Source organism: Octodon degus, unplaced genomic scaffold (genome assembly GCF_000260255.1).
Source record: "Octodon degus isolate 3935 unplaced genomic scaffold, OctDeg1.0 scaffold00076, whole genome shotgun sequence".
Taxonomy (NCBI): Eukaryota; Metazoa; Chordata; class Mammalia; order Rodentia; family Octodontidae; genus Octodon; species Octodon degus.
The window spans coordinates 738386-758314 of NW_004524652.1; the positions used below are offsets into that span (position 1 = coordinate 738386).

Genomic DNA, 19929 nt, shown 5'->3' on the forward strand with positions numbered 1-19929 from the left:
GTGGATGGGTGAAAGGATGGATGGATGGGTGGGTGGGTAGATGGATGGGTGGATGGGTGGATGGGTAGATGGATGGGTGGATGGGTGAAAGGATGGATGGATGGGTGGGTGGGTGCGTGGAAGAATGGATGGATAGGTGGGTGGGTGGGTGGAAGGATGGATGGAATGGGTGGATGGGTAGATAGATGGGTAGATGGGTGGATGGGTGGGTGGGTGGATGGATGGATGGGTGGATGGGTGAAAGGATGGATGGATGGGTGGTGGGTAGATGGATGGGTGGATGGGTGAAAGGATGGATGGATGGGTGGGTGGGTAGATGGATGGGTGAAAGGATGGATGGATGGGTGCTTGGGTGCATGGAAGAATGAATGGATGGATGGGTGGGTGGGTAGATGGATGGGTGGATGGGTGAAAGGATGGATGGATGGGTGGGGGGTGTGTGGAAGAATGAATGGATGGATGGGTGGGTGGGTGGGTGGGTGGAAGGATGGATGGAATGGGTGGATGGGTAGATGGATGGGTGGATGGGTGGGTGGGTGGATGGATGGATGGATGGGTGGATGGATGGATGGGTGGATGGGTGAACGGGTGGATGGGTAGATGGATGGATGAGTGGATGTGTGAAAGGATGGATGGATGGGTGAATGGGTAGATGGATGGGTGGATGGGTGAAAGGATGGATGGATGGGTGGGTGGGTACGTGGAAGAATGAATGGATGGATGGGTGGGTGGGTAGGTGGGTGGGTGGAAGGATGGATGGAATGGGTAGATGGGTAGATGGATGGACGGATGGGTGGATGGGTGGGTGGATGGATGGATGGATGGGTGGGTGGATGGATGGATGGGTGAATGGGTGGATGGGTGGGTGGGTGGATGGATGGATGGGTGGATGGGTGGATAGGTGGGTGGAAAGATGGATGGATGGGTGGATAGGTGGATGGATGGTTGGATGGATGAGTGGCTATGTGGATGAGTAGATAGGTGGGTGGGTGTGTGGAAGGATGGATGGATAGAAGGGTGAGTGGGTGGGTAGAAGGATGGGTGGATGGGTAGATGAGTGGGTGGATGGGTGGATGGATGGGTGGATGGGTGGGTGGATGGGTAGATGGATGGGTGGATGGATGGGTGGGTGGGAAGAAGAATAGATGGATGGATGAGTGGCTATGTGGATGAGTAGATAGATGGGTGGGTGGGTGGAGGGTAAGTGAGTGGGTAGATGGGTGGATGGATAAATAGCTGAGAAGACACTGTAGAGGGAGCTAAGCCCCATTCAAGAGGAGCAGTAATGGAGTGACAGGGTGGGAGAGACCGGTCAGGTCCTGGTGCCCTGCATGCTGATGAGCAGCCCTTCCCTGGCATGCAGCTGAGGTATAGGAGACACTGGCATGACTTCCCCATGCTCTGAGCATGGGGCACCTTCCCCTCCTTCCCACAGAACCACTGGTCCCATCTGACTGGGTCCCATGTGGCCAGTTTAGCCAGGTGCCGTGTTGGATTGGGGCAGTGGTTTCCAGATGCCCCCACCATGCCCGGACTGCTCAGCACCCTGGCTGCCTGTCCTGCACCCTGGCCTTTGCCCACCTGTTGTACTCTGCCCTGTGCCCTGTGGCGGTGTCTGATGTGGCCATGGAGGCCGGCATGTTCTGTGGATGGAGCTGTTGCACATACTGTGGGGCTGAGACAGGCAAACAGCAGCCGTGGAAGACTGTGTGGAGAGCGCTTGCTGGGCACAGGTGGCAGAGACTAGTGAGAGCCCTGATGCCAGGCTGTGCCAGGTCCACCATGCTCCCCTCGAACAGTTGTCACTGACAAGATGGGGAAACTGAGGCCTCAAGTGAGGACCTGGGTGAAGGTGAGTTTGAACATGGCAGCTTGGTCCACATCTAAGCTCTCAAGTGCTGTTTGGCAGATTTGACAGACTTCCTGGGTTTGTGGGGTGTGTGGTTTTTGTTTTTTTAATGTATGGTGTTTTTTGTTGCTATTGTTATTGTTGCTTTTGTTGTGATGCTGGGGATTGAATCAAGGCCTTCACACCAAGATGTGTGCCCAGCCTTTTTTATGTTTTATTTTGAGAGAAGACCTTCCTGTGTCACTAAGTTGCCCAGTCTAAGCTCAGACTTGCAGGCCTCCTGCCTCAGCTTCCCAGAATGCTTGGATTATAGGCATGCACCACTGTGCCTCACTACTTTTCAGTTTGATGTTAAGGAGCCGTGGGCTAGGAGAACAGGGCCTCAGCTCTGACCTCTGGCCTGGCTTTGGCCAGGAGACCCCTGGACCTCCACTCTGCGCTTGCTTCTGGTGCTGTGGTCAGGATGTCTGTGGAACATGGCGTGTGGGCACTGTGCCGGGACAGGGCCTGGAGACAGCGCCGCTCTGGTCCTGGGCTCTTCCCAAGGGGAACGTCATTGTCTCATTCATTTGCTGAGCATCTGATGAGCTCCTGGGTCAGCGCCATCCTCAGTTTTGCCATGATAACTGGGCCTGATAGGCGCCAGCAGGAGGCTGAGGGGCTCTGTACCTGCTCATGGGACTGGTGTCTGCTCCTGTCCCTAGGGTGTGAGTGACGGAGATATCCCCCTGGGGTGACCTCTGTGACTGGTGTCCACAGGAGACAGGCAACTCCCAGGAGGACCCAGGACAGGGTTCCAGTAGGGCTGACCCTGTAGTGACAAAACCCATCAGCATCAACATCAGAGGACAGCACAGGAGCCAGCTACTCTGACCCTCTCAGAACTTCATGCAGGAAGTTGACAGATCCCATCTGAGGCAGCTTAGCCTACTGGGAGGAGCTGGCTGTGGACATTTGTGCACTTAGGAGAGAAAAGAGCCAGAGCTGGCATGCCACAGGCTTCCAGTCAGCCCTTACCTCCTGGCTTGGCCCCATAAATACCCATGTGCATTGAGCACAAGTATTATGCAAGAAGATTATCAAACCCTGGATTATCCTCTCTGGATGGATGGGTGGATGGGTGAGTGGGTGGAAGGATGGATGAATGGGTGGATTTTACAGGGAGTGCTGTGTCCTCCAGAGTGTCTCTGACTTCTTGATTTCACAAGGACAGTCAGTCTTCTCACTCTGACAATATGCTATGACTTTGGGGCCCCAGAGAATCTTAAAAGACTCTTCTGTAATGAAACCAGCTGTTGTACTTGGAGAGTAGGTACAGCTGGAGCTGGACAGGAAGTCGTTCTCTACAGAAGTAAACCAAGATCTCGCTTTTGTCTCCTCTTCGTCCCCCTAGTCCACAACATAGCTAGCCAAGGTCGCGGGCTTAGCAGGGACACTGCTTGGAGTCCTGGTTGGCCACAGTAGTAATTTCTCCATGCAGACAGTAGAGTCCTCACCAGACAAAGGTTAGACAGGAGGCTGCTGGGATCTGGGATCCGAGGGTGAAATTGTTGTCCAGCGTGACTCCCTGGTCTGAAGCTGGCCTCTCTGCTCCTCTTTGCTCTCACGCATGGGTCTTGTCTGCTTGTCTGCCTTGTGCGTGACTGTGTGCCTGTCACTGTCACAGAACACTGACATGCGGCACATCTCGAGGTCCAGGATGAGCTACTGTCCTTGGAGAGGATTGTGTTTGCTTTTTCCCAGGTACTGGTCCATGCAGGCTGTGTTAAGCCAAGTTCAAGGCTTGAGGTCATTTGGGCCAAGTCTTCATTCACATCAGAGTGAGTTCTGCAGCTCCTGCCTGTTTTTCAAGGAATGCTTTTTCTACTGGCCTCCCATGACTTCTCCCCCATGTTGCCCTCATTGAAATGCAAGTTTGCAGTATCCAGAACAATCCTTTAGGGAAGAAGCAGATGATGAGCTTTCATTTCTCTAGATTCCCTCTTTCCCGTAGCTTTTGGCCTCGTCGGTTCTTACCCCTTGTCAGACATTGACTGCTTCTCCAGAGCTGATGCTGTTGTTGACTAATATGCTTAGTGTTTGGGGGGACGCAGGCCCCTGGACTGGGGCTGCTGTGAGCTTCCTGGGCTCCTAGAGGTGGCTGTGGTTCCCTGGGGAGGGTGCCGCAGGGAGTTGCAAGTGTGGTCAGGCTGAGGCTCCGCATGGGAGCACCACTGGGTGGCTGGAGAGCAGCCACATCCGCCTTCGCTGACGAAGACACCCACGTCCCTCCTTGCCAGCAGCGCCTGTCCTGTCTTCCCCTCACTCTCAGAACATCTTGGGACCAGCGCATCTCCGTCTGGGCTGCTTCCTGTCCCGCAGTATTGGCCTGGGCTGCTGTGACAGATGGAAATCAGTGACGCAGAGAACCTGGGAGCTGCAAGCTGGGCTCCCTCCAGGTTGAATGCTCGCAGCCACCCACAGCACTGGGTATTGTGCGCAGAAGAGGTGGGCCGGCGAGTGGAAGGAGGGGTTGAGCTGCCAGCAAGGGCTGCTGGGATGGGGCTGCCTGGGGCGGGGGCAGGCCCCAGCCAGGGCTCCTTTTTCCTTCTGCCTCTCTGGGTGCAAAAACTCCTAACCATCTGGGACTGTGTGTGGCCTAGGTCCTTTATCTCTGCACGATACAAAGCTCCAACTCGAGTGCCTCCCTGCACTGTGGCTGGTCTTCCCACAGAAGGCAGGATCCGGAGGTTGACAGACCCTGCAAGGACCCACACCCCTGGGCCCTGCACTTCCTGTTGTGCAGTGCCCTACGCCACCCTATCCCACCGCCCCCATGGCCTGCTCTTCCTGGAGTTCTCCTCTCTCTTGTCACAGTCTCTAGGCTCCTGTGACCAAGGACAGAGTGGAGACCAGAAGTCCACTCCCTCTCAGTCTGCAGACAGAGGCCCAAGTCCAGGCTGTGTGGCCTGCTCCTTGGGGACCTCAGGGACAGCTCAGCCTGTGGTCTTTTCTGCCTGTGACTCTCCAAGCCCCTCCTTTTCCTGCAGGGCCACTTGCTGGATTTAGGGTCCCCCAGCCCAGGATGATGTCATCTGTAGTGCTGCCGTCTAGTTGCACCCTTTTTTTTTTTTTTTTTTAAGTTTTAGTCTTGTGTTTTTAACATTTATTTATTGTGTGTGGGGGGGGGGGCAGCTCAGCCCACCAGGGGGTGGGGCTGGCTGGCATGTGGTGCTGGGGGATCGAACCACAGTCCCTGTGCTTTGCCAAGCTTGTTCCAAGTAGGTGCTTTAGACCACTGAGCCATCTCTCCAGCCCCTAGTTGCACCTTTGAAGACTCCTTTTCCCAACAAAGCTCACATGCTGGGTAAAGCATCTTTTGGGGCCTTGCCCTACCCCACCCCGTTGTAGCTACATAGCCGCAGCCCCAGGTCCAGCAGCCACAAACCATGAGCCCTGTGTTCTTGGGGGGTCCCTGGCCCTCCCTGCTAAGGTGGAACAGGTCCCAGTGGTGTGATCGCTGCAAACTACATTTGCACTTGAAGCCCACAGGGTGGCAGCACCTGGGGCAGACATCCCGAAAGCCTCGCTGCTTCTCCTGGGTCCGAGATAGCTCAGTAGAATAAGCGCTTGCCTGGCAAGCGCAAGGCCCTGAGTTCAAGCCCCTGTTCCGCCAAAAAAACAAAAACAAATAAACAAACAAAACCACAGATCTCCCTGGAAACTGGCGCTGGAGCCTCTTTCCTTTCTGGCTCTGCCTGATGGGTACAGAGGAACCAGGGAGCCTCCAGGAGGCTGACGTGGGTGTCCGGAGGCTCCGGGATCTCAGCCTTCCCATCCAGTCCCAAGGGTCCAGGTGTCCCCGCTGCCCCAGCCCTGCTGTCTTCGCCCCTCCCGCCTGTGTCTGGCCTTGCTCCAGTTCTGTCTCTCATGCGCCCTTGGGACTGCATCTGGGTCTCCAGGCCGGTCCTGGGCGCCCCGTCTCGAAACCTCCACTTACTTGGTTACCCTGCAAAGTCCCTGTGACCGTGGCTGGGGATAAGGGCCTGGTGTCTTTGGGTCCCTTACTCAGCCCCCACAGCCACCCTACGTATCAACCCTGCATGGATCTGCTCACCTCTCGCCATTTCTCCCAGAACATGAGCAGAAGACTGGTGTTTAGAGGTGGAATCTGTCTGGCTCCTCCAGACATCACAAGCTCCGGCGTCCTCAGCCCCAACTCTGTGGTGCCAGTAAGCAGATGGAGCAGCGCCAGTGGCTGTTCAGTCCCCTCCCTGTCACCCCGACAGCCATGAGTGGCAGTCCCCCAGCTCCCACGCAATGGAGGAAGTGGCGGACAGGAGATCCCCGCTTTCGTCAGTGCCCAGGTCAGGCCTACGCCTGCAGCACCTTGTCCACTCTGCGTGCAGCCCCGGTGCCCTCTGCCCGGTTCCCGGGATGAGGAAAGCAGCTCAGGAGCCAGTCCTCCCGTGAGCCAGGCGGCCCTGGGTTCACCAGCGGGTACGTCCTGGCCCGGCTGCTCTCAATGCCTCACCAGGCCTCTGCTTGCGTCTGGGCTCCAGTAGCCACTCCTCATGGCATCCACACTCCGCGGGCGCATATGCCTCCACTGAGCCCACTTGCTGAGACCAGACCCCACTCAGTCTCGGCCGCTGCTGTGACTTCACTCTGCCAGGCACCCAGCTGACCACTGCTGGGCTGACTGGGCCGTCGAGGGCTGTGCCTGGCTCTGTGGCTGGGAATTAGTGAGGCCTTCCTTGGTGACCCTCGGGTGTTGATTCTTGGTCCTGACACTAGCCAGATCTGGAACCCCGCTTCAAGGACCAATGTCCTGGGGTTGCTGACCCCGACCCCGTTCTTCTGGATGTGAGCCCCACCCTGGACCTGTCAGGAGAGAGAAGCCGGGTCTCAGCCCACACAGCACCGCAGTGCTGGAAGTGTCAACAAGAGGCACAGGCCACTGAGAGATTTGTAAATAAAATCGGAACTCTGAATCCCGAGACTGAAGAGGATGTGATCGCGAAAGTCGGAAAACACTTGGAGCTGAACAGTAACAAACACACCTCCTACTGCCAGATTCAGCTAGATCTGTGTTTGGAAGGGAATTTATTGTTTAAATTGATATCCCAGGAAAGAAGTGAAATCACAATGAATTATCTTAGCTTCCAGCCCAAGATTTTAGGGAAAGCAACACAGAGTGGTCTAAATGAAGTAGAAGGAAGACAATAAAGTGGAAATTAATGAAGTAGAAACTAAAGCAGAAACGGGATGGAGCTGAGAGGGCATCTCGCTCCACTGAGCCCTGTGACCCTTCCATGCAATGCTTCCTCCCACCCCACCTTGTGAGGCCACCCCCTGTCACCTGCGTGCTGTGAATCCGTCCGGGGCCTGTCTGTCTCTCTGTCTGTCTATCCATCACTCCTGAGTAAATGCCCCTCCCACTGCACCAGGATCTCCTTAACTCCCTGCTAAACCCTCAGTTCAGGGAGCAAAACCCCTAACAGCCCTCGCACCCCACCCAACATGGTGAATCCCTCAGGCTTCTCCATTCCTGCAGACCCTGTGAGCTCTGCCTCTGAGCTTGGCAACACCACTCAGGTCCTCACAGTCCAGTTCGCTCCTGTGTCCCCTCCAGTCCACAGCCCCGCCATGCCTCTGGGGTATGAGGGCACCCCACATGCACACTGGAGCTGGTGCTGCCCCCGGAATAGGACAGCACATGCTGGAGGGGAACCAGGTGGAAACCAGGAGGGAGCTTGGCTCTGCGGGGAGCTTGGGCTTTGGGACTTGCATCTCCTGTAACTCCAGGAAGACCTGTGAGCGGGCTGAGCCCCTGAAGCTACCTGCGCTGGGTCACGGGCAGAGGGATGGTGCATGTGGGTGGCTTGTGCCCTCGGAGCCAAACAAAGCCGGTCAGCGCTGAGCAGTGGTGGGTGGGGGCAGCAGGCAGATGCCAGGAGGTCTGAGCCAGGTGCCTGTGGGCCAGGGTCCCTCTGCAGTCCTCCAAGCTCCCTGAGCCTGGGAACACACCGCGGCACGGCTGCCTGTGTCCAGGGAGCCTCTTATGGATTTGGTGGTGCATATAGTAAATGTGGTAGCAGAGGAGGTTTTTTTGTTGTTGTTGTTTGTTTGTTTGTTTGGCAGAACCAGGGATTGAACTCAGGCCCTTGTGCTTGCCGGGCAAGCACTTATTCTGCTGAGCCATCTCCCCAGCCCAGGAAACCTCTTGCTAAGGGGTCACAACCATATGGGGGCACCAGAGAGTGATCTGATCTGACCTGATCAGGAGTCACAGACCCCAGAGTTGGGATGGAAGGTCTGTGGTTGCCTCACAACCCGTCTGTTGCTTTCCTGGGAGCTGTGTATCCTGTGAGCAGGAGAGGGCGAGGCGTGTTCATCCCCATCCCTGTACTTGTCCAGCACTGGGCCTGCAGTACACGAGCGTGGCAGGGATGAGAAGACGTGCAGGCGTGCAGGCAGAGCCTCTACCATGCAGGCTGCTCCTGGCTCAGCCCCAGAGGGGCTCCAGCAGGTAACAGGTGGGCATAGGCAGCCTCCAACCCTGCAGCCCCAGGCCAGCTGTCCTGAGCCGCCCTGGGGAGCCAGTAGCTCTGGATGTGCAGGAGAATTCACGAGCGGCCCAGAGCCGACCCTGGGACGAGGGCAAGCGGAAGTTGGTAGGCAGCCCTCGTGCCTCCTTAGAGCCGTGGGACCCACATCTGGGCTCTCCATCCGCTGTGGGGTTCCAGCTTCGCCCTGGGCCCCCGTCCGACCAGGCCACCCTTCCCGGCCGGCAGCTCCCACCCAGACCCAGCCCATTCTGCCTCCCACAGCCTCACTGGGGCCCACTGTTCACAGCTGGGGGAACACTTGGGGGGATTCGTGACAACGCTCTGAATTTAAACGTTCAGAGATACATTAAATGTCTTGATTGTACCTCGAGCTGTTCTGAGCTTCACTGTGGAATCGAGTACAGAAGAGAGGACTGCGGACCTGGCCTGGAATAGCACAGAGCTGCCTGGACCCCCTCCCAGTGGCAAGGCCTTGGCGGGGTTATTTTGTGACTCTGGGCTTCATCTTCCCCTCTTGGGCCTCAGTATGGGAGGAGGCGATGTCCGGGTGCCACACGAGTCAAAGACCGGCACCAGCTCCGAAGGAGACACTGAGCCACCCTCGAGGGGCAAGGGTGCGATGTGCACCACAAGCATGTGAGGTGCTGGGTGAGGCGAGGAAGGACAGAAGCCCAGGTCTGCCACCGGGGAGGCTGCACAGGAGGATTCCGAGTTTGAGGCTGGCCTGGGGTATAGAGAGGCGCTGTCAAAACAAAACACCTGCCCCTGGCCTGCTAGAGCTCTGGGGGCAAGAGCAAGAGCGGATACACAGAAGGCCTCGGATGACTGTGAGGGTGGGACATGAGGCAGGAGCAGAGTGCTGGGCACGGAGAACTAAGTGAGCGCCTTGTGGTGGGGCCACAGCCTGCTCTCTGCTGCCCACATGCCCCAGTAGTGAACACAGCCCAGTCCCTCAGGCCCCAAGCCTCCCCTCTTCCTCTGTCCAGAGATGGTGCTGCTCCTGAGGCTGTGGTCCGTGGGTCCCCCTGGGGTGGGACACAGCAGGCTCGTAGGTTCCGGGGTCTCGATGGTGACAGCTTAGGGCACAGCCATTGCCCACTCGGGAGACAGGGGCTTCCTGAGGTTAGAGACACACTCACATTGGGCAGCCTGTGACAGCACGAGGCCAGGCTGGTGACCTGCGGGTCTCGGGATGGCAGGGAGGGCAGGAAGCCAGTGGCAGAAGACAGATGGGGAGGACAAACTGTCACACAGCGGAAGCTACAGAAGGCAGGCAGGGGCCCTGAAGGGGCTTTGGGAGGCAGTGAGTGACCACCTTCCTCCTTCCTGCGGAGTGGCCGTGAGACACCCAAGGAGAATCCAGGAAGTTCCAGAGAGCAGAGGCGAGCCATCTGCGTGTCCCTGCACTGGATATCTCTTGTGCGGGCTGGGCAAGGGAGGGAGGCAGCTGTGGGAATGCGGTACTGGGCAGAGCTGGCGCTAGGAGAGAACTGAGCGCTCTGGGGCTTCAGGCTCTGAAAGCCTCTTTCCACACAGCCAACTCTGCTGGTCACAGCCTTCTGATACTGCGGATCTGCCAGTCACTGAAAAGGGGTCCCAGGTCTAAGATGGGGATTCACAGAGCACTGGGGCCCAGGAAGAGCAGGACGGGGAGCCCAGGGAGGACTGGGCGGCTGGGAGGCAGGGTGCTGGGGCCACATTCGCTCCATGGGGATGAGACAAGACTGCTCCCAGGAAGCTCAGGCCCAAGGCGGAGCCAGGCATGGCCCTGAGGGCATCTGCCTCCAGCCACACCGCCTGGTGCAGGCCTGACCCAGGGCTCACAGACCGCAGGAGCTCTAGCTTGTGGTTTGACCTCTCTGTGCCTCGGTTTACCCATCTGCAAACTGGTGGGTCCTCCAGCACCTGCCTCCTGGCATATTGTGCAGAACAAGTGCTGACTGGGTCTGGAGGGTTACGCTCCCACCCACCGCCAGGAGATGCTCGTGACTATGGACTGGCCAAGGCGCCAGGACAGTGCCAGCATCGCCTTCACGTCAGGAAGGTCCCTGCTTGATGGCCTGGCTCAGTGAGAGCTGGCCTCACACAGGTCCTCACAGTCCTGACACAGCGCCCCAGGGCGGATGGATGCTGGCCATGTGGCCACGTGTGGTAAATCCCAAAGTGGACTTGTGGCTGCCTCAGATGTGGGCTGCAGTTGAGGAGCCAGCTGTGACCAGGGGGTGGGGGACTTGTCCACACTGAGCCCTCAGGGTTCCCCTTAGTGCCAAAGGGTGGCTCCAGGGCATCTCAAAACACAGAGTGCTGGAAGGGCGTGGGCAGAGGGGGGAACCCTCAACCCGCTTTTGGGCCAGAGCCCGGCTCAGGTGCTCAGACTGACAGGACTGGAGGGCAGGGTGGAGAGGACCTGAGGCGTGGCTCATGGAGTGTGGCACACGCAGTTTGGGGCTTCTGGACGGCACCCCCCGGGGAGCACCCAGCCTCCCTCTGGTCACAGAGCCTGGGGGCCAAGGCTGCTCCCCTCTTGTAGTTCAGAAGCTGTTGCATCTGCCTCAGAGATGGCAGTTCTTAGACTTTTCACTGAGAACTCAAGTGCGATGCAGAGGTCTAAAAATAGCATTCTATACATTGCAGTATTAAAGTAAAAATAAGATTTGTGCCATACAATGATAACATTTTACATCCAATGTGGATTATTCTTCCATGCATAAACATCAGCATTAAGTTTCATGCATTAAACACAGCTCCACACAGAAGCCTGGCTGCAGCCAGAGCGAGGGCCGCCGCTCCTTCCCTGGGTCCCCACAGTCCCAGCTCCCACCACAGGGTGTGGGTGCGGGGCTGACTCCGAGCCTGTGCACCCGGCTGAGTGGGGTGGAGACACTTCCTCAGGAGGCTGGTGGGCCCTCGTGGAGCAGGCGTCTTCACACGGACGCCGCTCGCCCCGGCCCACCACAATGTCCAGCCCTAGACGCCAAGGGAGTCCCTGTGCCTGTGCAGTCAGCCCCAGAGGGGCAGCTGCACACAGGTGTCCTCATGGTCCTTTTCCAGTGGCATCCTCTTCTGCAGCCCACTCGTGTCTTGTGCACGTTCACGGAGCGTGTGCGGTGTGTTCCGTGTTCATCTAGCACATTTGCTGCACATGTCTTGTTGGGTCCTCCACATTGGACCCACCCACCTTGAGGAGAGAAAACCTCTGACAGGAAGCCCCCTCACCTGGGCTGAAAGGCTGAAAGTAAGCATTTACCAGTCAGTTCTCGGGCTTCTAGAAAACCCTGTATTTCTACAGAATGCCGCTGTGTAAGTCGGCAAAATGCCACTGTCATCTTGCACCTCCTGCCGGGTGCTTCCACCAGAGGTGCCAGCTCCACCAGTGACTCCTCACAAACTCAAGATCTTCCACCTCCCTTGGTGGGGCTCCCCCTCCCCTGCTTAGACTCGCCTATGAAGCATAGCCTTTGCTCTCCTTTGTGGCCAACAGCCCTTTCACCCTCGGCCTGACGGCCCCTGGTTGAAAATAAAGAAATCGTTTGCTTCAACCCTGCCTATTCTAGTGGTCCGTCCTGTCTGGTGTCACTGTGTTCATCTAGTGTGCTTGCTACGTATGTCTACTACGTCACCCAGTTTGAAGGATGCAGATTGGGCAGGCTCGAGCAAGTGCTGGACATTTTCAGAGTAATTTCTCTCATTCTTTGCAGGTTTGTTTTGTTGGGTGTTTGTTTGAGGGTATTTTTTGTACTGGGGATTGAACTCAGGGCCTTTGCACTGTGAGTTATGTCCCCAGCCTTTCTATTTGTTGAAAAAAGATGTAAATTGATAAATGCCTAGGCTGGACTGGAACTTGTGATCATCCTGCCTCAGCCTTCCAGAGTTCTGGGAGGACAGGTATATGCCGCCACATCTGGCTTCTTTGCAGATGTTTTATGTCACTTGTTTATTTATTTATTTTTAAACAGACAGACTTCACTTTTTAGTAAGTTTCAAGTTTACAGGAAGCAAAGACAGAGCCCTGAGGAGCCCGGCCAGCCCAGCCCAACCCAGCCCTGAGCTCTGACTCAGGGTGGTATTGGCTCTGGAGCAGGCGACTGACCTTATTCCTCACTGGGTCTGGGTCCTCTCGCCTGCCTGGTGCTGCTCATCCTGTCTGTGCCCCGGAGCCCTGCCCACCTCAGCACCCCAGGGAGCAGGGCCTGCCCTCACGGAGTCTGTTAGCCCCCACTGACTGTCCCTCTCCTCTGTCCCTGCAGGCCTCGCCAAGCCCATTGGCCTGGTGGAGGGGCCAGGTGGCCTGGGCCAGGGTGGCATGGCAGCTGCCCTGCGGGATGACAGCCAGGAGGCTGACGGCCAGTACGAGGAGTATGGCTACAACGCCCAGCTCAGTGACCGCATCTCCCTGGACAGGACCATACCTGACTATCGGCCCAAGAGGTGGGTGCAGCGTAGGGCACACAGAGCCATTCCTGGGGCTCAGGGCTGCAGGGCCTGCCATGGAGAGTGCTGGGCTCACGTGGAGTCTCTCTCCCTGAGGCTCTTTGTCTCTCTCTCAATCTCTCTCTCTCTCTCTCTCTCTCTCTCTCTCCCTCTCTGGCTCTCTCTGGCTCTAGCTCTATCTCTCTAGCTCTATGTCTGCCCATATCTCTCTCTGTCTCTAGCTCTGTCTCCCCCTCTCTCCCTCTTTCTGGCTCTTTCTCTCCAAGGGCAGGGCAGTGGCAGATGCACAGGACACATGTGGGATGGAGTGTCCCACTATCCCACTCTGAGGACAGAAGCACTCCTTCCAGGGGACCCACTCCATCTGATTCCTTTCTCCTGGGACACTCGGGGGCTATGGTCCCCTCCTCACTTCCCTTCAACCCTTGCCCTATGAGGATGGGCTGGGACAATATGCCTCAGTGTTCTCGGCCACCCCTGAAGCAACTTCATGGCTGCAGACAGGAGCAGACAGTGGCTCTGCCCCACCGCTTCTCACCTCTCTGAAGAGGTGGCCAGGAAACTGCCCTGGTTGGGGCTGAAGTCAGGGAAGGGTCTAGACCCACTATGAGCATCCCAAGGCCCCAGGCCCGGTGAGCCGTGGCTGCCTGGCCTCCTGAAGGAGGCCCGCAGGCCTGATTGAAGCCCTGCCTTTTGTGTTGGTCAAGCGGCAGTCTCCTGATTTTCCCTCACACTGTGGCCACAGGCAGCCTGGATGCCTGCGCCGGCTTTAGGAAGTGTTTGTTCTGACTATAGCTGGCTTCCGTTCTAACCAGGCAGTAGCTTTGAATCTGGACCTGTTAGTAAGCTCAACTCGGAAGGCTTGACTCTGGACCAGTTTTGCTCAATCAAGGGGCTCAAATCTGGGCCAGTCACAGGCTTGCATTTGGGCAGGTCAGAAGCCTGCAGGTGCTGTACAAGCAGCCCTCCTCTCTTCCTAGGCGAGCTGAGCTCCTGCTGCTGTACCAAGCTCTGTCCCCCGTGCTGTGGCGCACACAGGTCCTGCATAAGTGAGGCCTCCCTGTGGTGTCCTGTAAACCTGGCCCCACCTTCAGTCCCTGACACTGCATGCCATGCCGGCCCTGGAGCCCCAGCATGCCATGGGGGCCCCCAAACCGGGTGTGGCGGCACACACCCATAATCCCAGCACTGGGCAGGCTGAGACGAGAGGAGCACTACAAGTCCAAGCTGCACAAGACCATGTATCAAATAAATAAACAAATAAATGAATAATTTTTTTTTAAAAAAAAGCAGTATGAAGTAGGGGCTGAGGACTTTGGAGACCAACAGCAGAGCTGGCACTGAGACACAGCAGTGGCCAGCAGTGGCAGTAACTAGCAGGACCCGTGTGACCCAGCAGCAGCGTTCCGCAGGGGCAGTAAGTGGCCGTGGTGAGGGGCGCAAGCCCACATTGACTAGTGACATCCTTCGGCGGCGGCAGAGAGTGGCAGAAGCAGCCGTGGCCTCTGGCCCAGACAGAGCTCTCACTGTGGGCTGAAGGCTCTGGGCCCACAGAGCCCCCGAGGGCCACGGGCACCGGCGAGCAAGCCTGGAGCCACCAGCAGAGCTGCTCTGGCCGTCTGTGGTATCCACCCAAGTGGCTGGTGAAGAGGAGGGGCCCCTACCAGCTCCTGCGAAGGACCATGCTTGCCTGTCCTGTTCGAGAGGCCTCTTCTGACTGGCGATGGTGGAACACCAGCCACCCGGCAGGTGTGGCAGACCAGTGGCCCAAGTGCCAGCACAACACACTGGCTGGCTGTCCACGGTGCTGCTGCAGAACCCCAGGGAGGTACCAGCCATCAGGGGTGCAGTAACCCCTGCCTGTGATTTTGCTTCTCAAGGTTTTGTCACCTGCAGCTGGAAAATACTAAATGGAAACCTCCAGAAATGACCAAGTTGTGCATAAGCTTTAACCTGTGTCCGTTCTAAGCAACTTGAAGAAAGCTCCCAGAAGTCGTCTCTCCACCCCGTGGGAGGAGCAGATGCTGGAGTCAGGGAGCCACGCGGCACTGAGGGGCTCTGGGAATGGGGGCTCTGGGTCAGCTCAGCCCCCGGGAAGTGGTGCCCAGCAGGAACCCAGGCTGTGGCCGCAGGGACCAGGGAGCTACACCAGCGGTCCTCACTACTCGCTGGCTGCGGGTCCGCCTCTGTCTCCCTGAACCACTGGGCCTGGAAGCTGTTCCAGGAGGCGTCCTGGAAAGGGCCAGGTGGCGAGCTCCCAGGTTCTGGGCCCATGGCTGTCGCCACAGTGCTCCTGTGCAGCCGTGGGCAGGGCCACGGCTCCAAGGCCTTTGTTCAGAAGCTGGCAGCTGTGAGGTCTGTCGCCTCTGTTCTGTACTCTCTCCATCCTGGGTGGCAGGACAGATTTTCCAGAGACAGACCACAGTTCTTGGTCCAAGAGTCCTCCAGTCCACCAGGAGGGTGTGCCTGTGTCCCTGGGCACCTACCTGCTCCACCAGTGCAGTCCACACCCAGGTCCTGAAACTGCCACGTGGGAGGAAGCCACAGGGGGCCACGTGAGAGCCCATTATGCGGACTCAGGCCTCCCAGGGAGACGCTGATCCCCAGCAGCTCAGCCTCTGCAGTTCTGTTCTGTCCCCATCTGACCCCAGCCACCTCACCTGAAGAGGTCCCCAAATTCCTGGGCCCCAAGATTCACAACAGCAATAAAACAGTGGCCGCTATATAAAGCCACGGGCTGGTGGGTGGCTGTGTGGCAGGCATAACTGGGCCCTGTTGAGGGTGCCTGGGCTGCGGGGATCTGAACTCACTGGCAGGTGCCGCAGCCCCACTGAGTCCACCCGGCTGAGCTTAGCTCTGATGGCCCCTGCCCCATGTCTGCATGGCCACATGAGTGCTCGAGGCCAGAGCTTGCTGGCTGATGTGCAGCTTCTAGGCCCTGACTCCCTCACAGCTTGGCTCTCTGAGGCCACTGATGGGCTGACGGCGCCACAGAGGCTGTGCACGTGTGCATGCGGGCGTGCATGTGTGGGCAGTGTCACAGGAAGTTCTCAGATGTTTCCCCTCAGATCCATCATGGATCTCCCTGTCTAGGGTGGACTGCTTTTCTAATTAGCAGTGACTTTAATTGCACCACAGCTCCCGCTGTGTAGACCCTGACTGTTAAGACCAGCCCACGGATGATGCACAGGAGCCAGCAGATCCAAATCAAAACATCACAGAAACAAGTGACCTTTCTGAGAAGCCACTTGCGTTCCTGCTTGGTGACACGGGCTACCGGTGGGCAGACACGCCATGTGGGCACATTGTCTACTGCAGCAGTGTGGCCATCAAGCATGCAGTCACTCCAGGTTAGAAGCAGGTTTCAAGTCCATGTCTGTAGGACAAGGACAGCATTGTGGCTTAGCTCAAGGTGTCCCCTAAAGCCTCCCGTGTTTGCTGCTGGAATGTGGCCTGATGAGTGGCACCTGGGACGTGGCCCGAGGTTTCTCCCTTGTGGTTCCCTCCTCTCTCCGCTCCTGGCGACCCCCGTGTGGGCAGCTCTGTTCCACCAGAACCTTCTGCCATGTGCTGCATATCTGGAGCTGGCAGGCCTGGATTAGTCAGGCACTGTGCCCTGGTGACCCAGAAAGTAACTGAGACCCCAGAGAACCAGGGGTGTCCTGCCTGGCCCCACGCTGCACGGCAGGGGCACAGGCAGGCACCTGCTGTCTCATCTCATCTGAGGACCTGCGGCGGAGCTCCCCATGAGCAGCCAGGCCCTCCCGCCTGATGTCTGTGCCTCAGTGGTCCCTGCTGGGGCTGCTATCCTGGCTTCACAGTCCCCACCTCTGCTGGTGGCTGCAGGGCAGGTGTGATGTCACCTGTGTGTGTATCATCACTGACCTGTGTGTGCCACAAAGGGGTGAGGGTGGTCTGTCCCCGTGTGGTCTGGGGTGGTGTCCTGCAGCCCCGCCGCCGAGCTTCTGCCCCCATGTGTGGACTCAAGTGCCTTGCAGAGCTCCACGAGGGGCTATGGTATGCACATGTGCATGTATGTGTGTCGTGTGCTCATATGCCTGCACTGGCGGGTGTCACAGACGCCTGTGAGCACATGCGTGCACAGTCTCGGAGGTTTCCTGCTAGCCACGGGGGGGCGTGGACCCAGCCTGGGAGGACCCGGGTCTCAAGGGTGCCATCCTCGTGGCAGGGAGGTGAGGTTCTGTGCCACACCATGTTCCACGTGGGGGGAGTGGGTCGCACACTACAAGAGACTTCCCAAGGGCCAGCGCCCGAAGCAGAGACATCTCTAGTCCTGTCCCCGGAAGCCCCATCTTTTCCAAGGTGACTTCCTGCTCTTCAGCTTCCTGATGTGGCACTGCTTCGGTCCTCTGGCCTCGCTTCACGCTCAGGCACAGAGGCCGCTGTGAGTCTCCGCTGGTGTCGCAGCCAGCCTGCCCCGCTGGGTCCTGAGCTGGGTGAGGAGGTCCAGGCAAAGCTGTCTCTGCACTAGCCACCATCCTGGGCCTACACCCCAGCCCTCCACACCAGCACAGGGCCGGGGGCAGCTGGATCGGCATGTGGGGCAGAGGACCTGGTTTTGGGAGGGAGCGCCTCCAGGGATGGCATCTGTGCCTCTGTGGCCCCACTTTTCTGCTTGTGCTGCCCTGCCTGGGGGACACTGTGGAGACACTCGGCGGGGCCAACAGCAGGGCTGGGCTTCCGGGGTGTTGTCACCTGCAGTGGTGTGGATGGCGGCCTCCTCCAGGGCTCACAGAATGGGTCCTCCAGAGCATGGGTGGCCTGGGAGGCCTGGGGCTCCGGAGGCAAACACTGGACAAGGGCGTCTGAGGCCCAGCCCTGGCCCGGCCTGGAGCCTCACAGCTTTGTTCCCCCGCGGTGGCCAGGGACTCCAGTGGGGCACGAGCCAGGGCCATCAGAGGTCTCCCGGCTTGCCCAGCTCTTGCAGTGCATGACTTAGTAACCTAGGCCTTGTGAGGGTCCTGGGGTAGAGGGAGCGTGGGAAAGGAAGAGGAGATGGAGTAGGGCTGCATGCATAGCCTGCTGTCGCTGCGTGCTTGGTGGCTGTGACATGCACCCCGCATGTGTGGCACGCCCTGGAAAACCAGGCACCAGCTGCGGTGCTCATGTGGCCTTTCCTCGTGACTTTGCTGCAGCCTACAGTGCCCTGTGGACCCCCACTGCAAAGACGGTTTCCATTTTCTGGGCCTCTGCTGCGAGATGCGGTAGCCACAGTGCTCAGCACCCCAGGACCCTCGGGCGGGGCATGCCACTCCACAGGGGAGTGGGTGCCCTCGTTGCTGCCCCTTCAAATGAACACCCTCACTATATGGTGGAGGATCATAGCGCCCATTGACTGGCCTTAGCCATGTCCCACCCATCTCCTCCACCCTCCCCCGGAATTAAGGGCACTCAGGAGCCCTCCACAAGCCCCCATTGTCCACACCTGGCTGTGACCACCTGCCTATGCCTGACCCATCTGTGTCAGGTGGCTCCAGGTCCAGAACTTGCTGAGCTGATTCCTTCCGTATGCCATAAAGTTGGTTTATTTTCTGCCCAACAGAAATGGTGCCATTTAAGCCCAGAGCAGAGCCTGCAGGTTCCCTCACACTGAGACATTCCAGGGCCACTGTGCCATGTGTGCTCCATGTGCTGTGGTCACATGATGGATTCGGCACAGATGTAGCACAATACCAGCCACATGCAGGGACCTTGGAACTTGGGGCTGGGAGCTGAGGGCTGCAGAGAGGAGGCCTCTGCTTGCATCCCCCAGTGACAATGGAGCAGGAGGCAGGAGCACTTGGAAGAGGGGCCCCAGAGGGGGGCGCCAGGGGCACTGGGTGGTTTTGCTTTGTCTTCTTTTTTTGGCAGAACAGAGGGTTGAACTCAGGCCCTTGCGCTTGCCAGGGAAGCGCTTATTCCACTGAGCCACCTCCCGGCTCCTTGGTTTTGCTTGTTTCGGGATGCTGCTAGGCACAGACCCCCATCGGGCCTCTAATCGCCGTACTTCCGCATCTGATAAACATCCTTTCTGTCTGCTCAACACTTAACACAGTTTGTTAAACCTAGAAGGGCCTGGTGTTATATATAACAGGGTTTTTTAAATGCAAGGTGGTACAGGACAAAAAATAAGCAACAAATATTGTACTATTTCTAATTTAAACAACTCGTGAACTATAGGTGTTTGCAATGAGTGATTGTTAAAAGGATGCTAACTGGTATCATAGGACAGAACCAAGAGGGGTGTCAGAAGGAGGGGGTGCGGGGATCCCCTGGCTGGGCACTGCTCGTGGGACACCCTGCAGGATGGGCGGCCGAAGTGACAGGCCCCTGTCTCCCTCCGTGGCCCTGTGGACTGTGTGTCACTGTTCTGGTGTGTTTGCCTCTCCTAAAAGCCAGTGGTTTCCCCTTCTCCTTTCCCCTTCCTCTTCCCTAATGGAATTCAGAACTTGGGTGGCCCAAGCCAGCATGGGGACATTTCCTACCACCCTCTGGGGTGCTGTGGACATGGAGGGTCCTGGACACAGCTTCCTCCTGCCTCTCCACTTCCTGCCGTGCGCCTCAGAGCCGACGCACGGCTTCAGACGGCTTCTCAGTGTCCCTGACCCTGGCGCAGGTGTCTGTGAGTACCGAGGGTGACCAGAAGCCCTTTAACACAGACCGTGAAGCCGCCAACGTGAAAAGAGAAATCTTGGGAATTTCTCAGGGTCATAAAAACTTCCCACTGTAGCTTTGTTCAAAGAAATCATTCTTTTTTTTTTATAATATGTATTTATTTTTTATTTATTACATTTTTTTTATTTATTGTGTGTGTGTATGGCCAGCTCAGCCCACCAGGGGGCGGGGCTGGCTGGCATGTGGTGCTGGGGATCGAACCGCGGTCCCTGTGCTTTGCCAAGCTTGTTTCAAGTAGGTGCCCTAGACCACTGAGCCATCTCTCCAGCCCCAAAGAAATCACAGGAAATTCTTCTCAACAAGTTTGCTCTTTAGAGAATTTGAGAACATTTCCAGTGTGCTTAGGTGAAGAGAACCCACCTCAGCCTCCCTAGCACTGGGATTACAGGCATGGGTCACCGGGCCTAGACTTGCTCACAGGCT

At 57.6% G+C, this 19929-nt stretch overlaps 1 protein-coding gene across 1 annotated transcript in view; it reads left to right on the top strand.

Annotated features, from left to right (window-relative positions):
• Positions 1 to 19929, top strand: part of Galnt9 (polypeptide N-acetylgalactosaminyltransferase 9) — a 51557-nt gene that overhangs the window by 9353 nt on the left and 22275 nt on the right. The window contains exon 2 of the mRNA XM_004635843.2: positions 12648 to 12828. Coding sequence (XP_004635900.1) covers positions 12648 to 12828 — 181 coding nt within the window. The remainder of the gene's footprint in view (positions 1 to 12647; positions 12829 to 19929) is intronic.